The 25,714-nt window shown below is 55.4% G+C and overlaps 1 protein-coding gene across 6 annotated transcripts in view; it reads right to left on the bottom strand.

Moving 5' to 3' along the window:
- Positions 1 to 12,895: 12,895 nt before the first annotated feature.
- PDE9A (phosphodiesterase 9A) overlaps positions 12,896 to 25,714 on the bottom strand; it is a 90,610-nt gene continuing 77,791 nt past the window's right edge. For 5 of the 6 annotated variants that reach the window (XM_045852616.1, XM_045852614.1, XM_045852617.1 and 2 more), the window contains 8 exons: positions 25,584 to 25,666; positions 24,351 to 24,507; positions 20,225 to 20,338; positions 17,905 to 18,009; positions 17,025 to 17,153; positions 15,514 to 15,612; positions 14,010 to 14,082; positions 12,896 to 13,136 (listed from right to left, as the gene is read on the bottom strand). In XM_045852616.1, coding sequence (XP_045708572.1) covers positions 13,126 to 13,136; positions 14,010 to 14,082; positions 15,514 to 15,612; positions 17,025 to 17,153; positions 17,905 to 18,009; positions 20,225 to 20,338; positions 24,351 to 24,507; positions 25,584 to 25,666 — 771 coding nt within the window. In that variant the 3' untranslated portion in view covers positions 12,896 to 13,125. Of the gene's footprint in view, positions 13,137 to 14,009; positions 14,170 to 15,513; positions 15,613 to 17,024; positions 17,154 to 17,904; positions 18,010 to 20,224; positions 20,339 to 24,350; positions 24,508 to 25,583; positions 25,667 to 25,714 lie in introns of those variants that run through there. The other variant, XM_045852615.1, reaches the window with a different exon arrangement.

Consider the following 25,714-nt stretch of genomic DNA (forward strand, 5'->3'; position numbering starts at 1 on the left):
CTCCATTTCTCTGTCTCCCCTTAAAGGGTCTTGTTTCTTTTTGGAATTCAGTTCACTGTGTTCCTCCGTGACTCATCTGTCTGATGGCTTTGAGGATTATCTGAATTTCGTCGTCGTTAGTGTGGGAGTGATGTTCTTTGCGTTTTTTTTTTTTTTTTGCATTCTAAGTGGAAATGGAAGTCTCTGTTATGCATGTGCAAACCTAGCTAACCACACTGTGAGCTCATTTTCAGTGGAAATTTCTGCAGCAGGCATCACGGGTAATGGCAGGAGCCCTCCGGGCTATGTATGATGCGATGAGGCCACAGCAGGAAACAGATGGCACAGAAAACTGGGTCACTGGAGAAAGTTACAATGCTGGGGGCGGGGCTAGAGAACCCAGTATGTTGGCGCTAGCGAGAACAGGAGGCTGTGGCGCCCTCAGGTGCGGAAGGGTAAGGGAAGAGGCTGTTTCTCGGGTCCAGAGAGGGGACCGGCAGGGGCTGTGGCCCTCAGTGAAAGGCCTCAGCCAACCTGTGGCTGCACACAACATAAGCAAGGAAGGTGAAGAACACTGCACTGTCGCCAACCAATAGGATCTAATCAACATTCATAGGACACTGTCCAACCCAGGCACAATCCTGACTCTTTTCAAATGTCCACGGAACACGTACCCAGACAGATGGCATCGTGAACCATGACACACCTCTCAACACATCAGACACAATTGAGGTCATGCCAGGTGTGTCCCTTCACCCCAGCGGACTCCAGCTGGATTAGCAACAACAGAACGCTAACAGGAAAGTCTCCCAACAAGTGGAACTAAGCAACACACTTCCAGATAATCCACGGTTCAAAGAGGAAGTCTCAAGGGAAATAAAAAAAAAATATGTCAGACTGAATACAAATGAAAGGATAACCTATTAAGTTTAACAGTGCAGGGCTGAGAAGGAAATTTACGGTAGACAATGCTTACACTAGAAGGGAGAAACAATCTCAAATCAATGATGTGGGCCCTGCTCTCAAAAAAAAAAAAAAGGATAAAATTAACCCAAAACAAACAGAAGGAAGGCAATGATAAAGATTAGAGAAGAGAATGAAATTGAAAACAGAAACATAATAGAGAAGGTCAATAAAATGAAGAGGTGGTTCTTTGAAAAAAATCAATAACCCTTTAGCAAGACCGACAAAGACGCAAAGAGAGAGAGAGGTACACAGATTGCCAAGGTCAGGAATGGAAGAGGGCGCATCACCGTAGACGCTGCAGACTTCAAAAGGAGAAAATAAGGAGACACCTCAGACAACTCCATGCACACACATTTTATGACTTAGGTGAAATGGACCAATTCTTTGAAAAACACAAACTAGCAAACTTACCTATAATGAAAAAGATAATATGAATAGCTCTAGAACTATTAAGGAAATTGAATCAGTGATTTAAATAATCCCCCCAAAGAAATCCCTACAGCCAGATATTTTCACCGGAGGATTCTTTTAAGCTTAAAAAAAAAGATAACACCAGTTCCACACAACCTCTTGCAGAAAATAGAAGAGAAGAGAGTGCTTCCTAATCATTCAACAAAGATAGTGTTACCTTGATACCAAAACCAGGAAAAGACAGAACAAAAAAGGAAAATTACAGACCAATATCCCTTATGAATATAGACGCAAAATCCTTGACAAAATATTAGCAAATAGAATCCAGCCATCTATAAAAAGAATTAATCACCATGGCCAAGTGGAGTTTATTTCAGGGATAAAAAGTTAGTTCAATGTGCAAAAAACTGGTCAAATGTAATCTACCACTTTAACAGGATAAGGAAGGAAAGAACCACAAGATCATATCAATCAATGTGGAAAGAATTTGACAAAAACATACCACCCATTCAATGTAAAATCTTTCAGAAAAACAGGAACAGATGGGAACTTCAAGTTGATAAAGAACATCTACAAAAAGTATACTTAATGGTGAAAGATGGAATGATCTCTCTCTAAGATCAAGAACAAGGCAGGATGTCTGCACTCACGGCTCTTATTCCACATGGTGCTACCATTCCAGCCAGCGCAATAAGGCAAGAAAAGGAAATAGAAGGCACACAGGCCAGGGGAAGAAATGAAACGGCCCTTGTTTGCTGATGACATGATTGTCTACATGAAAAAATCCCAAAGAATCTATGAAAAAAGCTCTTAGAACTAATTAGTTAATCAAGGTCACAGGATACAGGACCAATATACAAAAATCGATTGTATTTCAATGGACTAGCAATGAATGCACAGACACTAAAATGAACAATACAGTTTACATTCACCGAAACAAAAGGAAGTACTGAGGTGTAAATGTAACAAGGCAGGACTCGTGTGCTGGAGACGACAAAGTGCTGATGAAAGAACTGAATGCTCGTGGATTAGACAACATAGTGAAGATGTCAGTTCTCCCCAAATTGAAATACAGGTTTTAATGCAACTCCTACCCAAACCCAGCAAGATTTTACAGATACAGACAAGGTTATTCTCAAATGTATATGGAAAAGGAAGCAACTAGAATAGCTAGTTATGTTTAAAAGGAAGATGAGAGGAATCAGTCTATTGATTTTTAAGGCCTATTATACAGGGGGTGGGCAAAAGTAGGTTTACAGTTATAATACAAATTGTACTATAATAAATGTACAAATTATAATCGGAACTGTACAAGTATAATATAAGAATAAACTCTGTTTCGCATACTCACAACTGTAAAATCTACTTTTGCTCACCTCTGGATAGCTACAGTAATCCAGACTTTGTGATATTGGGGAAGACACTGAGGGATAGACGGAGATCAACGGAATGTAACAGCGAACCTAGAATTACACCCACACAAATATGCACAAGTGATTTTTTTTAATCCTCACCCAAAGGATCTCAGAGAGAGAGAGAGAGAGAGAGGAAGGGGGAGAAGAGGAAAGAGAGAGAGAGAGAGAAATGTTGATTGGTTGTTCCCATTTGCACCCCAACCAGCAATTGAACCCTCTATCTAGGTGTGTGCCCTGCCCGGGGAGCGGACCTGCAACATTTGCGTGCAATAGGATGACGCTCCAACCAACCGAGGCACCTGGCGAGGGCCGCAGTTGATTCTGACAGTGGAGCAAAAGCAGTCCAGTGGAGAAAAGAGTCCTTTCAACAAATGGAGCTGAAGCAATGGAACACTGAAAAAATGGACCTCAACCCTGACCTCACACTTTGTATAAAAGTGAACTCAAAATGGACTGTGGATTAAAGTGTAAAGCCATTAGACTTTTGGAAAAAAAACATGGAAGAAAGTCGTCAGGATCTAGGGCTAGGCAGAGAGTTCTTACACCTGACACCAAATGTAAGCTTAGTAAAAGGAAAAGTTCATAAATTGAACTTTATCAAAAGTAAAAATGTCTGCCCGGTGAGTGATGATGTGAAGAGAAAGAAGGATGAGCTGCAGACTGGGAGGAGATATTCGCAAACCACACGTCTGACAGAGAACGGGTATCTACAGTATGCAAAAGACTTCCACAACTCAGCAGTAAAAGAAAAAAAAAAAGTAACATAGCAATTCCCCCCCTTGCCCCAAATAAGACATGAGCACACATTCTGCCACTGAGGACATATAGAGAACATCCTTCCTGACGTTCAGCATCTCAGCCGTCGTGCACTCGCACATTAAAGCCACAGGGGCCTAGCAGAATGGCTAAAGTGAAAAAATGAAAACACAAAAAACTCATGAAAGCGTGGAGAAACTGGATCACCGGTGCATTGGGAAACTAAAATGGTATATCCATTCTGGAACAACAGTTTCTTTAAAGAGTAAGTGAGCAGCCCTGGCTGGTGTGGCTCAGTGGATTGTGTGCTGGCCTGTGAACCAAAGGGTCACTGGTTCAATTCCCAGTCAGGGCACATGCCTGGGTTGCAGGCCAAGGTCCCCAGTAGGGGGCGTGCGACCACACATAGATGTTTCTCTCCCTCTTTTTCTCCCTCTCTTCCCCTCTCTCTAAAAATAAAATCTTTTTTTAAAAAGTAAATAAACAATGACCATATTACCTAGTGTTCATACCCCTTGGCAGTCATCCCAGGGAGATGAAAGGTCGTATTCAAACAAAACCTCTTAGTCAATGTTTATAGCAGCTTTATTGGGACGAGTGAAAAACTGAAGTCAGCCCAGGTGTCCTTCAATTGGTAAATGGTTAAACAGACTGTGGCCCACTAACATCATGGGACTCTACTCACCACTAAAAAGGAACAGATTCCTGACCCACACGACAACCAGGTGAGTTTCCAGAAAATGATGCTGAGTGGGAAAAGCCAGCCCCGAAAGGTGGCACACAGCATGTGGTTCCATTTGTATACTATTCTTGAAATGACAAAATTATAGAATGGAGACGAGAGGAGTGGCCGCCAGGGGCTGAGGCGGGGGTGCGGTGGAAGGAAGAGGGCATGGCTATGGGAGGGCGTCATGCGGGATGCTTGTGGGGATGGAATGTCCTGTATGGGGACTGTGTCAGTGTCCACACCCCCCGCATGTGATCCTGAACGAGAGTTGTGCGAGACGTCACCCCTGGGGAAGCCTGGGTAAAGGGCCCCTGGGATCCCTCTGTATTCTTTCCTACAATGGCATGGAAATCTGCAGTTATCCAAAATAAAAAGCTCAATGTTTTAAAATAATCATTTCTGCACTGGCTGGTGTAGCTCAGTGGATTGAGCGTGGGCCTGCGAAGAAAAGGGTCGCCGGTTCAATGCCCAGTCAGGGCACATGCCTGGGTTGCGGGCTGGGTCCCCAGTGGGGATGCGCTAGAGGCAACCACACATTGCTGTGTCTCTCCCTCTCTTTCTCCTTCCTTTCCCCTGTCTCCAAAAGTAAATAAATAAAATATTTTTTTAAAAAATGCTCATTTTCTCGGTTATGGAACTCATCAAGGAGAGGTTAATGTCCTAGACTCGTACATGTTTCCCGGCACACCCTGAGCCACGAGGACTCTCCCTGTGCAAACTGCCCTGAGCCCCGCTGCCTTCCGGACACCTGCTGGTCCGGTCCAGCGCTGGGCCCCCCAGGGAACAGACTCGGGCTGGAAATGAGAGTCTGGCAGGGATCACCCAAGAAAGCGGTCCTCTGGTTGTCTTTGAATGGTGCTTCCTGGATTGGGGGAAGGTGGGGCAAGCCTGTGGGCAGGGAGGGTGTCCTGGCAGGGGTGGACACCACCTATGGACTGGTCGGTCACTGGGCCCCGGCCTTGATGACGAGGGTCTCCCGCACCTGAGTCAGCGTCAGCTCTCCTTATGGGGAATTTAAAAGAACCACAGAAGTTCCTGCTGAGGGGGCTGTGGAGGTCCTGAGAGGCTAGGGGGCTGCGCCTGGAGACACAGCAGGAAATGACCCAGGAAGGACAAGTCCCGGGTGCGCCGCCTAGAGTGTGGGGCTCTCTCCGGCTCACGAAGAAGCAGTGTTGGCCTTGGCCCATGTGGCTCAGTTGGCTGGGCATCGTCTGGTGATGCAAAAGGTTGCTGGTTCAATTCCCCATTGGGGCACACGCCCGGGTTGCAGGTTTGGTCCTCGTGAGAAGCAACCGATCGATGTTTCTCTCTTACACCGATGTTTCCCTCCCTTCCCCTCTCTAAAAACAAATAAATAAAACCTTCAGAATATAAAGGAGCAACGCTTGTTAGAAGTGACCAACTGCACTGGGAACAAAGAGTCTTTCCTCACCCTCCTGGTGGGCGCAGGTGACAGATGTTGACTCACCGGCCAGGCCAAGCTGCGGCGAGGAGGCTGCGCGGCTGATAAACGAAGGTGTACGGGGCCTGTCGGTTTGCACCCCTCGCACCCCTCCCCGGGGCTGCTTGACCTCACGGCTCTGCATTCCTCAGCAGTGGCTGGTGACGACTGGGCAGGTGTGGTGGCCTGTGCAGAGGCCAGGGGACTTGAGTGGCTGGGACCCAGGAGGGCTGGGTTTGCCCCCTCCGTGGGCCCCCTGCCCCAGTTTCACCTCCTTGTCCCCTGCCCTGCCCCGCTGACTGGCCTCTCCATTTCTGATAGAACTACTGTCACAGCAAAGCGCTGCTTTAGCCACTGAAAGGACCCTTTATGGCCAGGAGGAAAGAGCACCCCTTTCCCTTTCTGCAGTAATGCTAATATCCCCTCCCTCCCCATTTCCCACTTAGGCCCTTTGATTTCTGAACAAAAGCGGATGCATTTTCCTAAAGACAAATACATTGGGAATCTGGGTGGCTGACGTGGTGCACAGTGGCCCGCCACAGCCACAGCCACAAGATCATAAATGTACCGCATGGCATTCCCCCCCCACACACACACTATGTGAGACCCTCTCTGAAGTGCCAGGTCTGAGGTGCTTGCAGGGAGGGCATAGCTTGCCTTTTACCTCCTGTTTCCTCTTCCAGACCTCAGGTCCATTGTGATGCAAAGCTGGTAACTCTCTCAGCTGAAAACGGGAGCACTAAACCCAGTAGCTTGACCAGGTTAGCTGTATCGGTAACAGTCCAAGCTCTGCCGTTTAATTCCTTTAGGTCACCTGCGTGCATCCCTTCGAGTGTCCATCGAGCAACCTTGAGCACTTCTTGCCCACACCAGGCTGGGCACCAGCATGAGACCCGAGAATCTGTCTCCCTCGAATTTACTGGTGCCCACCCTCATCGACCCCAGTGTGCTCTGGGCAGTCCCCGAGATGCCTCTCTCACCTGTCACACATTAGCTGTTTAAGAGAACAAAAAAAAATTTTTTTTAAAGCTTCCTAACCCTGACTGGTAATTTTGCAGTTTATAGCTCAGGTGACCTGATGGAATGTCTGGTCTGACTGACACCTTTGCTCATATCAGGTAGGTGTGGGGGAGGCTCCCAAGTTCACGGACAAGGTTAGATTTTGCAGGTGCCCAACAGAATGAAAAGATCAGGTACTAGTTAATAAACAAGTTCAACCACCACGGTTATCCCACAGACTCCACACTAACCTCATTCAGTTCAAGTCGCATGATGGATTCTGGGTGATTAAACGCCTAATTATGGCCATGAACTGCAGATCTAATCAAGCCCCAAATGCTGGCCCCATAATCACAGTCCCACTCAGGGGAGCTCTGAGGGAAGTCAGGTGTCCGCTGGGAGGGGGCATGCAGACTGCAGGGTGCCCTGGGGTCTCCAGGTGGGGCTGGGCAGAGCACCCCCAGGCTGGGGCTACAGGACCACCCAAAGTGTGGCTGCTTTTCCGTTACGGGTGGGGTTTCTCTGACCATGAATATAAAGAAAACGAATATCGCCTGCGTGTAGCTTAGAGACATGTCTTGCGTGTTCAGCATTCATAGCCTCTCACCGGAGACACGGCTGGCCACGGAGCCTCAGGCCCGCGGTGTGGCTGTGCGGCTGGGCCGCCCCACCAGAACACACCGTTGTGCCCGGCTACCTTCCGACTGAAAAGCGGTGCATTTCCATTGTGGCAGAGGTGGGAAGTGCAGGAAAAAAGGCCCGTGGCACTCTCACCCGGAAATAACCTCCTGTGAAATGCCCGTTATTGATATTTTCCCCAGCAAAACTGGGACCAGACCGGACAAGCCGTTTTGTGCCTATTTAATGAACATCTAAAAATCAAGTTCAGGGCCCTGGAAACACACAGTTTTCGCTCTAGCTGCAGCCTGGCATACCCCGCGGAGGAGCCCCGGTGTCTTCCAGGCTTCTCCCGCTTGCGAGACGCCGGTGTCCGCCCTGCCTGGCGTTGCCTGCAAACGCCAGGTCCCCTCTGAACTTCTCAGAAAACTGAGTCGCCCTGCTCTGCCACCATTTAAATTTATTTATTTATAAAAGATTTTATTTATTTTTAGAGAGAGGGGGGAAGGGAGGGAGAGAAACATCCGTCAGTTGCCTCCCACACGCCCCTGACTGGGGACCTAGCCCACAACCCAGGCCTGTGCCCTGACTGGGAATCGAACTGGTGACCCTTCAGGTCACAGGCTGGCCTTCAACCCACAGAGCCACACCAGCCAGGCCCTCTCCTACTATGTTAAACAGCAAATAGGACACTTTCTGTGAGCACAAAGGGCGTCAGAGTCAAACCTTACGCTCATTATAAAAACAAAACAAAACTCTTATGTGCTGTTCTGCAAAATTATTGTTTAAACATTCTTTACCTTTTTGTTAGGTTCTTCTGATGAGTTGGTACAATAACGATGTAGAAAATCTGGTGAGGCCGAATCACACCAGTGGTAAGAAAACGTCCCTTTGCCTGCTCACGGGTCCGGCAGGTGAACTGCAAGGCTCCCCCGACCCCCGAGGTCGGGGCCTGGATCCCATCAGCGCTGGCGGGCAGCCCGAGATGAGCGGGCGGTGGGCCTGGGGCGGTCGCTCCCTGGAAGCCAATGCAGCTTAGGAAGCTGAGCTCCCTCGATGGGCGATGGTTGAGGACCGCAGCATCAGAACCACAGCGAAGGCACGGGTTCAGCTGCTCTTTATTGGCTGGCAGGGTGCCTCCACACCTGAAATCAGGTAACCCTTGGCAGGCTTAGGGAGAAAAGGGGGTGGGCATCTGGTGGTGGAAGAGGTTAAAACAGGACTCTAGAGAGGACGGAAGGATGACTCCACCGTCTTTGGTTTGAAACCACAGTCTCCCTCCCTCTGGCAGAGGGCAGAAAATGGCCAGAAGTTCTTTGCAGCTCCTTCTGTCAAGATCTGGACTAGACCCAGTGACCTGCTGTGGCCGACAGCGTAATAAACGTGTGCCCAGACACTCTCGGGGTGCTCGAGCACCGGGGCTCATGCCTCTGGTTGTGGGTCCACTTCGCCAGCACGTGAACGAGCCGTGTCACCCAGCCACACGGCAGACGCGTGGCTGGGACTCCAGCGGACGTCAGGCAACCACTGCCGGACACGTGGGTGCAGCCATCGGGAGGAGCGGCTCCAGGCAGCGGGGCCAGGCCGACACCCTGTCTAGGCAACCCGGAGGACCGGGAGAAAGGATGAACATGTTCCGCGTCACTAAGTTTTAGGGTGGGGGGTTACCCAGCAGAGGCTGCCCAATGCACTCTCCATGTCACACTCTGACGGCTGAAGGCCGCACTTCCAGCTGGAGTCTGACCAAGCCTGTGGTCAGAATTTGTCTTCCAGGCTCCTTAGCTTTCTACCCACCGGTTCCTCCTGACCCATTCCTGCCAGCTCTTCTCTCTGAGTCACCCTGCCCCCGTGTCCCGGTCCCCTCCCAGAGACCCCACTGGCCCTTCTCCGCACCTGCCTCGGACCCTCCCTGGGTCTGCTGGTCTGCTGTCCCACAGGGGCCTGCCCTCTGCCCTCCTCAGGTCCCGCTCGTTGGGGGAAGCCTGGCCAAGAGGAAACGGCCCCAGATGACAGAGCCACGGCCCTGCCCTGGCAGGGGATGCACGTGGGTGACTGCCATAGCCCACGGAGAGGCGGAGGCAGGCTCCGGAGGGGTACCTGGCGTCGATGGAGAGCTGGGTGCTGGGTATTATGCCCAATGTCCGGCACATTATTTCGTTCGATCCTCACCACAACCCAGAGAGGTGGGAACTGACAGATTGGAAAACATACTACGAGGGTGCAGGGGTTCGAACGGTGCCCCTCCCCGCAATGAACATAGCCCCTGGCACCTATGAGTGCGACCCTATTTGGAAACTCGTTCCCTGTAGAGATAGTTAGGTTAAGATGAGGTCATATGGATTACACTGGGCCCTCATTCAGTGACTGCTGTCCCTATAAGAAGGAAATCTGGACACAGAGACACCCAGAGGAGGAGGCCGTGTGGCAGTGGAGGCAGAGGTTGGGGTGATGCGGCCACAAGCCAAGGAATCCCAAGGGTTGCTGGCAGCCACCAGAACTGGGAAGAGACTAGGACAGGTTCTCCCCTGGAGCCGACAGGCCCCGCAGACTCGCTGGGTCTGGCCTCCGGCCTCCAGAACTGAGAGAGAGTAAACTCTTATTGTTCGGAGCCACCAGGCTTGCAGTGGCCACAGGACACTGATGCAGAAGGTGTGTAGCCCACACAGTCGGGGAGCAGAGGAACCTGGAGTGGGGTTCAAACCCAGTCCTGCCAGGCTCTTTCCAGAGCAGGCAGCCTCTGGGGGACCTTCCTCCTGCTGGTGGGAGCTGGACAGCCCAGGAGGGCAGGAGCAGCCAGGTCTGGAGGCCCGTGGAGGGGACGCCGCCAGAGGAGGCTGGCTGGGACCCCCGGACACCCCTCAGGGTTCCCCTTCAGGATGGACGGGCCTGTCCCAGCCTGGCAGGTCGAGTATGAACAGAAGGAGCATTGCTGCGTGGTTCCTTCCCGACCAGTCAACCGTGGGCAGCACACCATGTGTCTCAGGCTGGCAGGCAGCCCTGGCCTGTGGAGCCGGCGGAAGTGGCCCTCGTGCTGGGCGCTGAGTGCCACGCTGCCGGCCCCTTCCTCCAGCTCGGCCAGCACCCAGGGGATACACAGCAGCTGCTGAACAGGCGCCTCTGGGCACCCACCAGCCGCAGTGAGAAGAGGCAGGGTGGTCAGCCGGCCACCACCACGTAAGGATTCCTGCTGTTCCATCCCAACTGGGATTTTAAGTTTTTTGTAAAATTATTATTATATTTTTTTAAGATTTCATTTACTTCTTAGAGAGAGGGGGAGGGAGGGAGGTAGAGAAGGAGAGAAACATCAGTGTGTGAGAGATACACTGATTGGTTGCCTCTCGCATGCACCCAACTGGGGAACCGGCCCTCAACCCAAGCATGTGCCCTGATGGGGAATCAAACCTGCGACGTTTTGGTTCACAGGCCAGCACCCAATCCACGGAGCCACACCAGCCAGGGCTGTAAAGTTATTTTAAAGGAAAAACAGCAGAGATGACTCCAGAGCTCTCATTGCCGTGAACAGCCATCAGATGCTGAGGGGGCCTGGATGCCACGTCTTGCTGCTCCGGGAGGGACCCACCGTCTGCCTCCCCCGCCTCTCTCTGCATCTGCCCCTTTGCTCCTTAGCGCAGTCCAAATGTTCCCTGATTCTACCCCGTTTGCTGCCAGGTCTGAGAAACTGCGCCAAGGAGAGACGCCAGACATCTTTGCATCGTGTTAACTTCCTTTCTGGCGGCGGGGGCGGCGGGGGGAGGCTCGGTGTGGAATAGGCACAGGTGGGCGTATAAATGTGCGTGCACGCACACACACACACACTCTCACAGAACACACGCGTGTCACTGTCCCCCCACCCCCACCGCACACACTCTGCAGGATGACCTTCCTCTCTGACGTGATTCCTGGGGGGCAGCAACCACAGATTCAAATTCACTTATTCATTTGGCAAATGTCTGAGCTCCTAACACGTACCAGTCACCAGGGCTGGTCCTGGGATGTGTGGGGACCTGGGAAATTACTTTTTGCAGGGTACGTGTCTACAGAACAACGTGGGTCACCCCAGATCAGCTCTGGGCTGTCGGAATTTCAGCGGGAGCAGCGGGGCTGTGGGGCAGGTCCTCTAGAGAGTGGCTCACGGATGCTGTGGCTCTCAGCCCCCCCCGGAGGGCTCCCCCTGCCTCCTCCTGGTGCCCACTGGTCTTTCAGAGGTGAGTCTGGAGCTGCCCTCAGGCTGTTCCTGCCGGTTCCCAGGTGTCCTGTGTGACCACAAGCAATGCAGGAGCGTGGAGCTGCACAACAATCCTTTATTTGCTGGTTTTCCCACTGGCCTGGCCGGGAGCTCCGAGGGTGCGGCCCACAGGGCACCTGATCCAGAAGGGGCACCAAACCCATTTAAGGACCAGAGGGAGGAAGGCAGGGCAGGAGGGCAAGGGGCGTGGCGGTCCCACCGCAAAGGCCAGGCATGTTGTCATTCAGCAGGAGTGGGAGGGCTCCGTGTGTTTTTAAAAGAAAAAGCAGCCCTGGCTGGTGTGGCTCAGTGGATTGAGTGCCAGCCTGCGAACCAAAGGGTCACCGGTTTGATTCCCAGTGAGGGCACATGCCTGGGCTGCTGGCCAGGTCCCCAGTAGGGGGCGCATGAGAGGCAACCACACACTGATGTTTTTCTCCTTTCTCCCTGCCTTTCCCTCTAAAAATAAATAAATAAAATCTTTTAAAAAATAACAGAAAAAGCAGGCACACGGCCTGGGAGAGGATTTTCTCCTACTTACAGGTGTGAAAATTGGAGAAATGCAGCTCTCAGAACAGATGGAAAACCTCCCAGCTCAAAAATGAACCCTGCGAGGATGGGAGCAGTGCTCTGGAGCGCACCAAGAGGGCGTGAATGCTCCGCGGACACAGAACCGGCCAGGTCATGCGTGCAGACGCCCTTGAAAGGTCCGTTCTGGAGTGGAGGCTCTCTCACAGCTGCTTTTGTCCCTACAGCGGGCATGGGTGGGGTCCACAGCCCCGGGGGGCACTGGGGTGGTGTAAGCTCAGGCGGCGGCGCAGAGTGGGGGCTCAGGAGGCACCTGTGGCCCCTCCCACACACTGGGGTCCTTCTGTGGGCTCCGTGCCAGCCAGAAAGCCCCCACTGCTTGTCCCGAAAACAAAGGCAGGAAGGAAAGGTTAGCGTCTCCCTTGCAAAAGACACTCAGATGTGCTGAGTCACCGAGGCCCCTTTTCTCCTCTGAGTTACGGTCAAGGCTCCATGCCCACCTCGCGTAAGCAGGCGCGGGAGGTGCCGTCCTGCGTGGTCTCGGTCTCGTCTGCAGGGTGACAGGCTGCCTCGGGCCTCACCTCCCCGCACAGGCACCAGCGCCCCCGCGCGGCTCACAAACACAGGACGCGCATGCGCCCTGCGCTCCGGGCGGCGGTCTGACGTTTCATGCGGGATTTACGCGGAGGCATGCGCAGAACGTCGACTGGGCAGGCGCTCTGGCCGCATCTGGGGGCACGCACAGCGCCCCGTCTGCACGGAGGGGACAAGGGGGGGCTTCCATGGTCTCTCAGACACACCACGCCACCAAAGAAACAGTACAGTACCCGTTTCCATATAAGAATATATTATTTAAAAGGTAGTTTAAAAATAAAAATTCTGTACAGCATCATGAATTTCAGTTTCGTTTTTTTTTTTGTTGTCATCAGTGAACAAAGTGGTTCTTAGAAAACGTGGTCGTGGGGTGCCGGGGGGTCAGGATCAGTTCTTCACCGGGTGAAGGCCTCGCTGGTGGGTCGGGCGGCCCGGCCCCGGACACCCACGGGCGCTCCCGCTTCCGTCAGGCACGGTCTGCAGGGAAGGGAGAGTGACTGCGGGTTTGTGTGTGTCGGGACTGCCAAGTGCACACGATGTGGCGAATGTCGCAGCATTAGACACAGACTGTGTTTGAAAAATGAGGCCGTCGGACATATTGTCGAACACATTTAGGCAAAATAAAACAATTTCGATCCCTTTTCCAAGCCATTCAAAACCCTGATGCGGCTTCAAAACCGTGAAGAGCCGGCATCCGCCGCGCGCTCTCGGGCACCAGCACCCTGCTCAGCGGGCAGTTGCTGAAACAGCAGCAGTGACGGTGTGATTGCCTTCACCTTGGCTCAGAGAGTTTGGGCGGCCTGTGCACGACACTGAGCTTGTACCAGCAAAGCCTGGCCCCAAAGCTTGGTGTGCCGGGTGCTGGGGCCTCCGCTCCCCTCACAAAACCAGACCCGTGTCTCATGCCCGGCACCTTGAATGCTCTACGAACTGAGACTCTCTCTGAAACGGTCCTCTAGACACACTCGCGGTGTGACCTTATTATTCGGCCGAATGAGCTGGGGCGCCTCCCGCAGGCACTGAGCCGAATGGCTGATGTCCGCAAAGGCGCGGGAACACGATCACAGCGGTGCCAGCAAACGCTTTCTTTGTGAAAGGCTTTCAAGAAGCGTTTTCCTTTAGAAGTGGTGCCCATGCTAATTCCTGACCTTTCTCTATGAACCAAAGCACGCCCCCCCCTTCCTTCCCAGCCCAATTCTAATGGTCATAAACAAGGACAGGAGTGTCGCGTATTGAAACATACTTGGCATTCAGGTTTCCTCCCTCCTGCTCTTCCTCCCTCCCCAGACTCCAGGCGTGTCTCAGTGATTCGGTGGGAATTTCTGAGCCATCCACGCGCAGGGGCACTACCTTCGCTTTTTTTCGCGTCTCTGCTCTTCTCCCTCGGCTTGTCGGGGCCCCCGCCCGGCCGGCTCTCGGTCGTCTGCAACCAGGACAGAGCACACAGAAGGCAAGGGTCAGGCTCCGGGGACACGGAGTGACGGCCGTCTGCTCAGGAGCTCCCTGTGGACTGAAGGGGCTGGAGTGTGAGGCAGAGACGAATGCCCGCAGCCTCGCTGTGCCGGGACGTCCGTGCGAGCCGTTCAGACGCAGCTCTGCGCGCGAGCCGCCTTCCTGCTGGGGGGTGGGGGGGCTCACCCGGCATGGTCACTGTCTGGCGCTTGGGCAAGGTCACACGGTGTGCACAGCCCCGGGGACTGGTGGTGGTGAATGGGGAGTCCATGGCCCTTTTACTGCCTTTTCGGGTCTGTCCTTTCTGGGGGCAAGAAGGTGCCTGGGAGGGTCCCAGGGGCCCCCACTGGGCAGCTGAGACTGGGAGCAGCAGTGACGGTGTGGCCCCATCGAGATGGCTCGTGGATGGCCCAGGAGGGTGAAGGCCCTGTAGCTCTCCTGCAGGGGGCCTGGGCGGGGCGACGCCTCTTCTGACATCGGTTGCCTCTGTCATTTGCTCGTAAGCTTTTAGCACTTCAGGACCTGTGACTGTCTGCTGGAACCTAACTACAGAGACCGAGGCGGCTGGTCTGCATCTCCCGAGCTCCTGCAGCACGCCCAGCGCTGCTCCGCGTGGGTTGAGAGAGACGAGAGCAGCACAGGGCGAGCCTCATCAGTGCGTGGTGGGAGGGCCCAGTGCCAAAGACGTGGGGGCGGGACACGCCGTAACAGGGAGGGGGGGGGCCTGGCTGAAGTGAGCTGTGCAGAAGACACGGTACAGGTGGGGGCACTGCCAGGGCGGGATGGGGTGAGGCCAGCCAAGGCCAGATGGGGACGGAGCCTGAGGCAGTAGGGAGACTTCAGGCTGCGCTGGGGCCTCTGGAGACGGAGGGAGGGGCCACACCTGCGGTGGCTGGAGGTCAGGTGGGGAGGTTCTTGGGTGGTCCCAAGAGGCAGGGGGCCCTGGCACAGTGATGTGCGCAGACTGGCTCGTGAAGCTCTGTGGAGAGCCTCCACCCCAGCTCTGAGCCTGGGGACTGCACCAGCGCCCAGAGCGCCCTAACGCCAGGCCTGGTCTGTCTCCCCGGACCCTGGGAGGGGCCGAGCTGCCCCGTGTGAGAGTCCGTGGCCTGAAGCTGGGACACGGTGGTGGCTTTTCCCTCGCCGGGGGCGGGGGGGGGGGAAGCGTCTCTTTCCACCGCCCCCTCCTGGAACCAGGTCCTCACTGGGGCAGGCAGAGGGGAGGGAGACACTGTGGCCGCGGACCCTCAGTCCCATCCCAGGTGGGCAGCACCATTCCCTGATTTGACCGACGTGGCTTTTCTTCGGGTGGGCGTGCGCGCCCGGCCGGAGGGGCCACCCCAGTGCCGCCGGCAGGGTGGGGGGAGTGGGCGGCCTGCTGGCCGGAGGGGGCCGCGTTTACCTCTAAGGTCTTGGCATCGTCTAGTTGCTTCAGCTCCTCGTAGCGGTCTCTGGACTCCCACAGGGGCTGCAGCATGCTCTGCTCGACCACGGGGAAGAGCTGGAGTGGGGCACAGGCTCAGTCAACGGCCTGCCACCGAGGCCACAGGAGCGTTTGGGGGAACGCAGGTGGCAGGTCCCGTGTCTCAATGGACTTCGAGGGAAACATGCCTCCAACTGGTGCTTTTGGGGCTCCCGGGGGTGCCGCCTGCCTCAGAATCCGGGGTGATGGAGGTTCTGATGCCGCCCGGGCAACGGCTCTCGGAGCCCCTTCACACCTGCCACCTGCCCACCTATTTCCAGAGTCCCCGTGGTCTCCTGATTGTCATGGGGGCCTGGTGGAAGCCACGCCCTTCCCTCTGCCTCCCGTGTCCGGCCGACTGTCTGTGCTGTGGTGTCCACGGTGCACTCTCCCCTCTTCCACGTGCCACCCTCACCCACTAGGCCCCTGACAGTCCCAGAGCCCGAGCGGGCTCCGCTCCCACCTGTCCCCCGGCCTGACAAAGGGGCTCTGATCTCCCGCCTGTCCACCTGGTGGACTGGCCCCAGTCTGTGAGACTCAGCTCAGGGGTGCCCCTTCCCGTGGAGCCTTCCCCAGCTCTGCAGCCCTGGGCGCACAGCCTCCCCCCCTCACACCCCACACTTTCTGTCGCCTGCCGCGGGGCAGGGCGACCTCCGCCCCTGCCGTGAAGGCGCCATTTCTGGAGAGAGCGCCGAGCACAAGAACGCAGCTCCCAGAGAAGTGACGGTGCTGCGGGGTTCCAGGAAGGGCGTGTCGGGGGAGTAGCGGGAGGCTGGTGGCAACAGCATGGGGCTGAGGCTGGGACACCCCAGGGGGAGGGAGGGTGGCCTTCGAGGTAGAGGCTGGAAGAAAGGTGGGGGGGAGAGGAGCTGCGGGCAGGCCATCCCGCAAGACAGAAGTGCTAGAGAGGCTGGGGGACCACGGCCCCGCATGGGGCAGTGGGGAGCCATGGACGCTTCGGGGGGAGAGGCGGAGACAGTCTCCTTGCTGAGGTCGGCCTGGCAATGCTGTGCACTGGGTAGAGTGGAGCGACAGGAGAAGGGGACCGATTAGGAGGGGACAGTGAGAGGAGAGGATGGGCTCGTGGCTGGTGCCCCGGGAGTGCAGGGTCTGCAGTGGCTCTGAGCGGCGCTGTGGCACTGTGGCACGGTGCAGGAGGGCCCCATGGGAGCGAGCGGGGCCGGCCATGCTGGCTCAGAGGGGGAAGCCAGGAAGCTCTGAGACTGCGCTGCAGGGTGACAGGTCGGAGGGGTGAGGATGCGTGTTGGACATGCTGGTGTTTAGGTGGAGGGTCACGGCAGGTGGGGTTTCTGTCAGGCAGGCAGTGACAGCTCACGTGCGTGTGTGCGCGAGCATGTGCATGCATGTGGGTACAGGCATGTGTGTGCATGGCTGTGCACTAGTGTGTTTCACGCTGTCGTGTTGTCCAGCGTGTGGTGACGGCCACTCACCTTGGCCACTGTCTCAAACATTGGGATGAGGACGAACTTGATGAACCCGATTTGGGCTGTGGCTTTGGTCACTTTGTCCCGGTCCATGAAAGGGGCCACGGGAAGGCCTTCCGACTTCTCTCGGTCGCTCTGGGGAGAGCAGCAGCAGAGGGTGACATTAAAGAAAGGGACATCTGTGGAACCTGGGGGACTCTGACAATCAGTGCTCTTTGAGAAGGAGGAAGATGAGCTGCGACACCACAACCAACCAAACCGCTCTGCGCTGCATAAATTAGCAGTAACGGTTACTAATCGTTAGAAAAAAAAACGGTGATTTCCTGAGTGCTAACAGGGTGTTCACTCGTCGGGCAGGGCCACGCCTGGAGGGGAGGGGACAGGTAGAGGCTCATCACCTGGGCCACGAGGACGCTCAGTGGCAGAAGCAGCTTGCGGAACCCCCGCTGCGTGTTCTCTTGGGATGTAATTACCAAGCTGTTGTAGTCACAGCTTATTATCCCTTCCAGCACCTTCCACGTTGGCTGGCCTGGCTTTCTGCGTCAGAGCCTGCCCGGGACCCCCCTGCCTCTGCAGTTCTTCTTGACCCTCAGGCTGTCTGTCCGCCACCCCCACCCCCGGAGCGGCTGGATCGGTGGGACCCCGCGGCAGTTTTACAGCTTTAGCGGCTCCAGGCTGCCCCTGCCCTTCATGCTGCGGGTTACAGCCTCTGCCGTTTTTGATGGGCGCCTGCGGAGAAACTCCCGCCGCTCCATCTGCTGGCCCACGGCGGCCCGTCTGTCACGTCCGCGTGGGGACCCCACGGGAGGGGCCGGGAAGAGTGACGGGGGTGGGGGTGGGGTGGACTGCTGCGCACGGGGCACTGGAGCTCGGATGAAACACTCACCTGCATGAAGTACTCCTCCAGCAAGCAGTCCACCCAGGGCTCCGCGACTTCCGTCGGACGCACCTCGTTGGAGATGTCACAGCATTTTATCAAGATCATCTTCAGCTGCAAGGAGAGATGTGGCGTCAGGCGGTGGCGCACAGAGCAGGACACATCCCTGCTCGGACTGGACTGCCACCCAGGCAGGGGGTGGGTGGGTGAGCGGTGCTGGCTGTGATGGGGGGAGCTGAGCTTTGCTGCCCCCTCCGAGGCCAGGCCAGGTCACCTGTGGTGGGGGTCCCGGAGGTCTGCAGCTAGACCCTCAGCCTCAGCGGGGGAGGAGGGGGGTCACTGCACCCCGCACAGGCTCAGAATGTTTTCCTGGAGAGACCTGAGGGATAACACAGCTCCTTTAACCCAAGGACATTCTGTCACATGAATGTACACGGTAAAGGTCAAAGGTGTCTTCTTGATTACTGAAGGCACAGAAAAAGCATGGAGAGGCATCGTTAGCGATGAATAATGGGGCCACCGCAGACAAGCTGCTAAATTAGGAAGATCATGTTGCCTACGGCGTGAGGAGAGGATTCGATGCTTGTTCTAACCCGCCTGGGAACTTCCACCTGAGCTCCCCGGTCCTGCATCGATGCCTGGACATACGTCAGCCCTCCGTCACCCTCTGAAGGACCAAGGGGAGAATGTTCACGCATCCAGACCACTGGTCACGACCAGACCTCCGGCATCTGACTGACAGCCGTGCTGGACCGATCCCAACCGGCTGGGGCAAAGGGTGCTGGGCTGACTCTTCCCAAGAATGTACTTTTTGCCATAAGAACTCTTAGCTTTTCTCTCTTCTTTGGGACACTTCTGGGTGTCTGCCTAGCTGTATTTCTGGGCTGCAAACCCTGAGACCTTTGAATAAATCTTCACCTTTTGTTTCTAGCCAAAGCCTCCAGACTCTTTCTGAGTTCGTCTGACATCAGGAAGCAGAGGTTGAAAGGGTAATAAAAGTGGAGAGTGTGGGGACCCCCGAATGACAAAACAGCACATTGGAAACATAAGCTGAAGGGGACCCTCACGTAAAAGCAGGGAGGGCATAGCCTCAGCTCGCCATTCCCCCGACGGGAGTGGCAACCGCAGTGCTGCCTGCCGACCCCATGGGCATCCTCGGGGCGGGATCTGATTCCTCCTGCCCCCTCCGGCCCAGAGGGAGCAAAACTGCTCCAGTGCCAGAGACAGCACTAGCTGCTGCCCTCTGCTCCCAAGCCTGGCGTCTTCCCTGTGCAGGCAGGGGCTCTCCGCCCGTGGACCTCAGCCCCAGCCGCCATCCTGGAGAAGCCCCTTCTTCCCCACTGCGCCCTTCCAGGTCCTGCTCTGGCCCCCCTCTCTCCACTCCCCAGGCCCCAACGGTGGCCCCCTCAGCACAGCCCCGTGCCTGGCCACATCCTGTCTGTGCTCTTCCCCAGCTGGACGCATTTCTGGTCTTCTGGGCCTGGTGAGGTCTGGGTACGCAAGGGTCTTTCTGATGGAGACTTGTCAGGCCAGAGAATTCAGCCGGACCGTTCAGGTGACCAGCCGGGTGAGTGCCTTTGGGACTAGCTGCGGCCCAAATGACTTGCCCTAGGCCCAAGTGACCGTCACCTGGAATTGCCCGTGTTTGAGCTCCGAGTGTCGGCTGCCACTCAGGGTCTGTGGCTGAGCTGGGCAGGAATGTCCTTAGGGGTCGGGGGCCCCGAATCTGCCTGGGCTGGTCTTCCAGGACGGGGGCCTGGGGAACGGGACTTGGCAAAGGACAGCTGCACTCAGCGCGCCGCCTGGCACGGCCTCAGCTGGACCTCGAGGTGGGCACTGCCTTCCAGTCCTTCCCTCATCGCCCTGACCTGTCACTCCCGGGCAGACCCTTGTGTCCTGTGTGAGGCGTCAGGCCGCTCGGGGACGCTGCCCCTGACACCAGGCTTTGGCCAGCCCGGGCACGGCCGTCCCGGAGAGAGCTGAATCAAGCCTTCAGGCCTCGGTCACCGAGTGCCGCAGTCACCCTCCCGGGGGCTGGTATCCAGTGTGTTTTCTGGGGCGGCATCTTTGTGGGAGAGCCAACTTTATTCTAGGAGACCAGAGCCAGGCGAGTTGCCCTCACGTACTTGTTATCTTCAAATCGGAATGAGGTGGCGGACAGACACCGCCGCCCCTAGGGGGCCCCTGCCAGGCAGCTTTCCCGGGACAGACGGGGGACTTCGTCGGCACCTCGCTCCAAGGCAAGGCCAGGATTTTGGTTTCACGAATCTGAGTCTGAGCTGGAGGGGAGGACTCATTCACCAGCAACCCTCCCGCAAAGCCTACTTACAAGGGTCATGTGCTCCTCATTGCTGTAGTCGAAATTCTCCATTTTTTCTTTGAAGGAATCCATGATTTCTGCATGCCTTGCCATGTCAGTGGCCAGGATTAACGTGATCATCCCCTGAATGGTGGGAGAGCAAAGCGTGAACCCCGGGCGTCACCCCGACGATTCCCCCGCGAGCGCCGGCCGTGCACGGGCCCTCTGCAGGCACTCCGTCATTCAGTGCTCACGCCAACTCTGCGTGTGTGTGTGTGTGTGTCTGGGAATGACTGCCCTCACTTGTAGACGCAGAACCTGAGACTCGAGGAGGCCGAGGACGCTGCCTGGGCCGCAGTGGGAGAGGAGGAGGCTGGGTTCAAGCCCAGGAGGGAGCCTGATGCTTCCCAGGCGGTGTCCGCAAAGCAGCAGCAGCCGCACTCCGGCCTCCCAGGAGGGCTGGCTTGGGGGCGGCTGGCTCAGCCGAGGATGACGCTTCCCCCGCTTTAGTGACCCGGACACAGGGCGTGTCCCTTCCAGATCGTGGTGGAGGTCGATGACCGATTTTCCAAGGGTATTTTTTTTCTATTGTCTGGTCTGTATGTGATTATACGCGTGTCTATTGCTTGGGAATGATGGCGTTCCTCTGTTTACAAATATGTAAGTGAGGGTGCAGTGAGCTCTTAATATAAACATTTTATTACTTTGTTACTCAAATATTGGTTTAAAAATGATGTAATTCAAAACCATGACCATCTGACCATCCATCCATCCCACCCACTCATCCACCCATCAATTTACCCATCTAACATGTCCATCCATCTGTCCGTCCGTCGATCTGCTCATCCATCCACGCCCTCACCCCCCACTCACTCATCCCGTAAGCATTTACAAACACACCTCTGTCCTGGGTATGGTGTGCTGCTTTTTCGAGAAAATAAAGCCACAAGCACCAAACGCAGAACTCAAGTCAGCCACTACAGGTCATCTCAAATGCATTTGGGGGCAGGGGGTCACCACTGGCATTTCGAATGGTGCAGTTTCCCTGTAAAGATTTAGTTGTGTAACAGTGAAGGGTCTCTGCCTGCGAGGAGTTAGTCCTCAAAATATCCCATGACAAAGTTTTATTAAAAATCAGAATGCCTGAAGTTGTCCCAGAGACTCCTTACACTGTTTTTTTATTCTTTTTTCTTCTTGTTGTTCTGATTGCTTGTTTTTTGCTTCCTTATGTTCCAAATCATTGATTTGATTCTCAGCTTCATCCACTCTGCTGTTGATTCCCTGTAAATTATCTTTTATTTCAATGAGTGTAGCCTTCATTCCTGACTGGATTTTTTTTATGCTGCTGAGGTCCTCACTACGTTCCTTGAGCATCCTTACAACCGGTGTTTTGAACTCTGCGTCTGATAGATGCTTATCTCCATGTTGTTTAGCTCTTTTGCTGGAGGTTTGATCTCTTCTTTCATTTGGGCCATGTTTCTTTGTCTCCTCATTGCGGCAGCCTCTCTGTGTTTGTTTCTATGTATTAGGTAGAGCTGCTTTGGCTCCGTGTCTTGGTAGCATGGCCCAACATTGCATCATACAGGGGCCAGAAGGAGAAGAAAAAGAGCAAGAAATTAGAAATCTCTTTGAAAAAATAATGAAAGAAAACTTCCCGAATTTGGTGAAGGAAATAGACATGCAAGTCCAGGAAGCACAGAGAGTCCCAAACAAGATGGATGCAAAGAGGTCCACTCCAAGACACAGCATAATCAAAGTGCCAAAGGTTAATGATAAAGAATCTTAAAAGCGGCAAGAGAAAAGCAGTTAGATACCCATAGGTAAATTCCCACAAGACTGTCAGCTGATTTCTCAAAATAAACTTTGCAAGCTAGCAGGGATTGGCAAGAAATATTCAAAGTCGTGGAAAATAGGGACCTACAGCCAAGATTGCTCTACCAAGCAAAGATATCATTTAGAATCAAAGTGCAGATAAAGAGCTTCCCAGACAAGTAAAAACTAAAGGAGCTCATTATCAAACCATTATTATAGGAAATGTTAGAGGGACTTATTTAAGAAAAAGAAGATCAAAACTATGGACAATAAAATGGCCATAAATATATAACTCTCAACAATTGAATCTGAAAAACTAAGCAAACAAGAACAGAGACAGAATCATGGATATGGAGAGTGTTTTGATGGTTGCCAGGTGGGGGGGGGTGTGGTGGAGTGGAGGAAGAGGTGAGGTGGTTGAGAAGTGCAAATAGGCAGTTATGGAACAGCCATGGGGATGTAAAGTTCAGTGTAGGAAATGGAGCAGCCAAAGAGCTTATATTCATGACCCATGGACATGAACCAAGGTGTGGGGGTTGCCTGAGGGCGGGGGGTACTGCGTGGAGGGGAGCAAAGGGGAAAGAATGGGGCAACTGTAATAGCATAATCAACAAAATAGAATTTTAAAAAATTGGGACGCCTGATTTTACCCTCGGAAAAAGTCTCACGTGAACATCAGTAAAGCGTAGGACGCAGGACAGCCCAGAGTGTCCCCCTGGGGGACAGCACAGGGAAGATCCCGGCTGTGGGGTAGGCCGTTCCTCCAGTCAGGCCCCTCCCTCCCGAGGGCGGGACACCGATGCCGAGTCTCAGATGATTCGCTTCTCTGAGCCGTATGCATTCCAGGTCGCTGGGCAGCCCGCAGGGGCAGCTGCCACTGTTTGCTGTCTTTAAGTCTTCAGATCTTTAGGATTTGCCCTTTCCCTGCTCCAGAGAAAGGTTCCCTAGGGCTTATCAGAGGGCTCGTTTGGTGGCTCCACAAACCTGGGACAGAGGCCAGAGCGCCTGGAGATAAGGGGAGAACGGCACCAGGAGCCCGTGACTCAATGACAACAGTGATTAAGCACTGTAATTAGCTCTGCGCTTCCTGGAAGCGGGGACCAGTGGGGAAACAATGGTTTACGAAGCTGGTTTCTGATAGAGGGAAGCTTATCAGCTCTCCAGAAGGGAGGTGAGTGTTCTCCCAGTGCTGGGTGCTGGACTGTTTACTGGGTGCCTCTCCACGCACGGCTACGGGGACCTCAGATGGGGGCGGGTTTTGTCTGTGGACTGCCAGAGTGCGGCTCCCGCCGACACTGACGGCGGCCCCTGTGCCGTGCACGCAGCCTGGTGACTGAGAAGATCGGAAAAGTGTTCCCTCGGGGTTCTGGGGCCCGGAGGTCTGAAATCAAGGTGTCGGCCTGGCTCTACTCTTTCTGGGGTTCAAGGGGAGGATTGTTTCCATTTCTTCCAGCCTCTGGTGGCTCCTGTGTTCCTTGGCTGGTGGCCACATCCATCCAGTCTCTGCCTCTGTCATCTCGCGCCCTTGTTGTCCGTGCCTGTGTCTCCTCCTCTTCTGTCTCTTCCAGAGACACTGGTCACTGGGTTTGGGGTCCACCTAGCTAGCCCAAGCTGATCTTATCTAGAGACCTTAGCTCACTTACAATGGTGAAAACCCTTTTTCCAAAGCAGGTAACGTTCTCAAGGTCTGAGGTTCAGGAGGCAGACATACCTTTTTTTTGGGCAGGGGGTTGGCTACCATTCAACCCACTGTGCTCCCCCAAGGTATCACCCTGATACCTCCCCGCCCCTCCGCAAACTCCAGGGGGTGGAGTGCACACTCGTGTCTCTACCCTCCTGTGTGAAGGGGGTGTCATTTGTGGTGAGTTGGAAGTGTCTGTCTCGGGACAGATGCCGCTCTTACCCTCCCCCCCAAGTGCCCTGGGAGGCAGGAAGGTCCCTTATCTGACATGGGCAGTGGAGCTGGCTGGGTCCTGGGGTGGCTGGGGAAGGCAGCCGGGGGCTAGGGGACACTGGTCGGGCCTGCCGTGTGTACTCCTGCTCCCTGGGCGAGTCACCCAAGGCTGTGAGCCTCGCTCCCCGGGGCCGCGCTGGAGGAAGGGCTTATCTCAAAGGGTAGGTTCAACGGTGGCTGCGAAGTGTCTTGGTGGAATCCCGGGGACATGTGCTGGGGCACCACGTGGCCTTGCAGGCGGCGGGAAGGAGGGCCGGTGCCCCAGGATCCCTGGCGGGCACTGCGGTGGCTGGGAGCCTCAGCCACTGGGCGGGGGCTCTCTGTGGCCGTGTCTGCTGTCTCCCCCTAGACACCCCTTCGCTCTGCAGTCGAGTGCTCTCCCCCGCGCACCTGTCTGATCTGCTTGAACCCGTCCGGCTGCACGTTGGAGAAGATGTTGCACTCGGGCTGGGCGAGGATCTGGAAGGCCACGGCGCAGTGGTGGTTCTCCAGGGGCGAGATGTCATTGTAGCGGACGGCCAGCTCTGTGCGGGCGTTGATCTGGTACCTGGGGCGGGGGCGAGGGGACAGGGGCCTCAGGAGGCTGCACTCGAAGGCACCTGCGAGTCAGGGCCACACGCCCAGGTGTCTGAGCGGTGCCCGTAGGGGCTGGAAGGCAGTCGTGCGGGGGCTGGTGAAGGCGACTGCACTCTGCCTGCACCGGGAACTCACTTCTCCTGCCTCCCCCAACTCGCTGCTGCCCCTTGAACGAGACAACCCCAAGGTTTTAGAGTCCCACCAGGTGGAAGCCACCCAGAAACCTCCATTTCTCCCTGCTGAGGTGCCCTGAAGGTGACCAGGTCTTTCGTCCCGGCACCTTGCAAAACATTTCACTGCGTGCAGAAGGCAGGCAGTTGGGAGACAAATGGGGTACTGGGGTGCAGGCCGGTGTGGGACCACCACTGGGAGTGGGCCACGGGGGAGGGGAGGCCCACGGACTTCCACACCTTGGAGTCCATTCCGGTCCAGGAAAGGCTGGCAAGGTTCTTGGGCACATATGGGGTCATCACCCACACCATAAACTCGATACACAAATGCACACACTTGACAGAAAGCAGCCGTACGTCACTGCAAATGCAAACCACTGCCACACTGTCTGCACTTCGGCAGTTAGGTGGGGAGAGCTCTGTGCCCTCGCCCCCCTCCCCCAAATGAGAGTGGACCAACGCTCCAGCAAAGCCCCCACTGCCCCCACTGCTGGTCAGCCCGCTCGGTCCTAGCCCTCAGCCTTGTCCCTGTTGGGAACAGGCTGCGGAGGCTGCCGAGGGGCAGTGAGATCCAGAGAACGAGGAAGGTGGGCAGCCCGCCATCCAGTCCTTATGGGGGCATCGTGCCCTGCTTCGGGGGGTTGGGAGGCCTGGAGCCGGAAGGGCTCTAGGCCCGTGCGGAGGAGCAGCCTGGAGCCAGGACTGCAAAAGGGTGTGGCAGCCTCTCAGGGTTTGGTAACCTGGAAGGGCCCTGCCCCAGAGAGGCCCAAGGCCACGGGCAGAATCCCACAGTGGGGAGCTGTGTCCTAGGGAGCCCGCACTGACCGCTCCGACGCGGGGCTGGTCTGAGCGCCCTGGGAGGCCGTCGCCCACGTACGTGTTGTTGTATCCCGGGTGGTCCAGGTCGTGGCAGATGGCTGCGGTCATCAGGATCAGGATGTCCATCTGGGAAAACTTCTCCTGCATCAGGGAGGGACGTGGGTGAGGAGGGGCGGGACAGGGTGGGGG

The sequence above is a fragment of the Phyllostomus hastatus genome, unplaced genomic scaffold, assembly GCF_019186645.2.
Source record: "Phyllostomus hastatus isolate PE091 unplaced genomic scaffold, TTU_PhHast_1.1 phas_contig_948, whole genome shotgun sequence".
Lineage (NCBI taxonomy): Eukaryota > Metazoa > Chordata > Mammalia > Chiroptera > Phyllostomidae > Phyllostomus > Phyllostomus hastatus.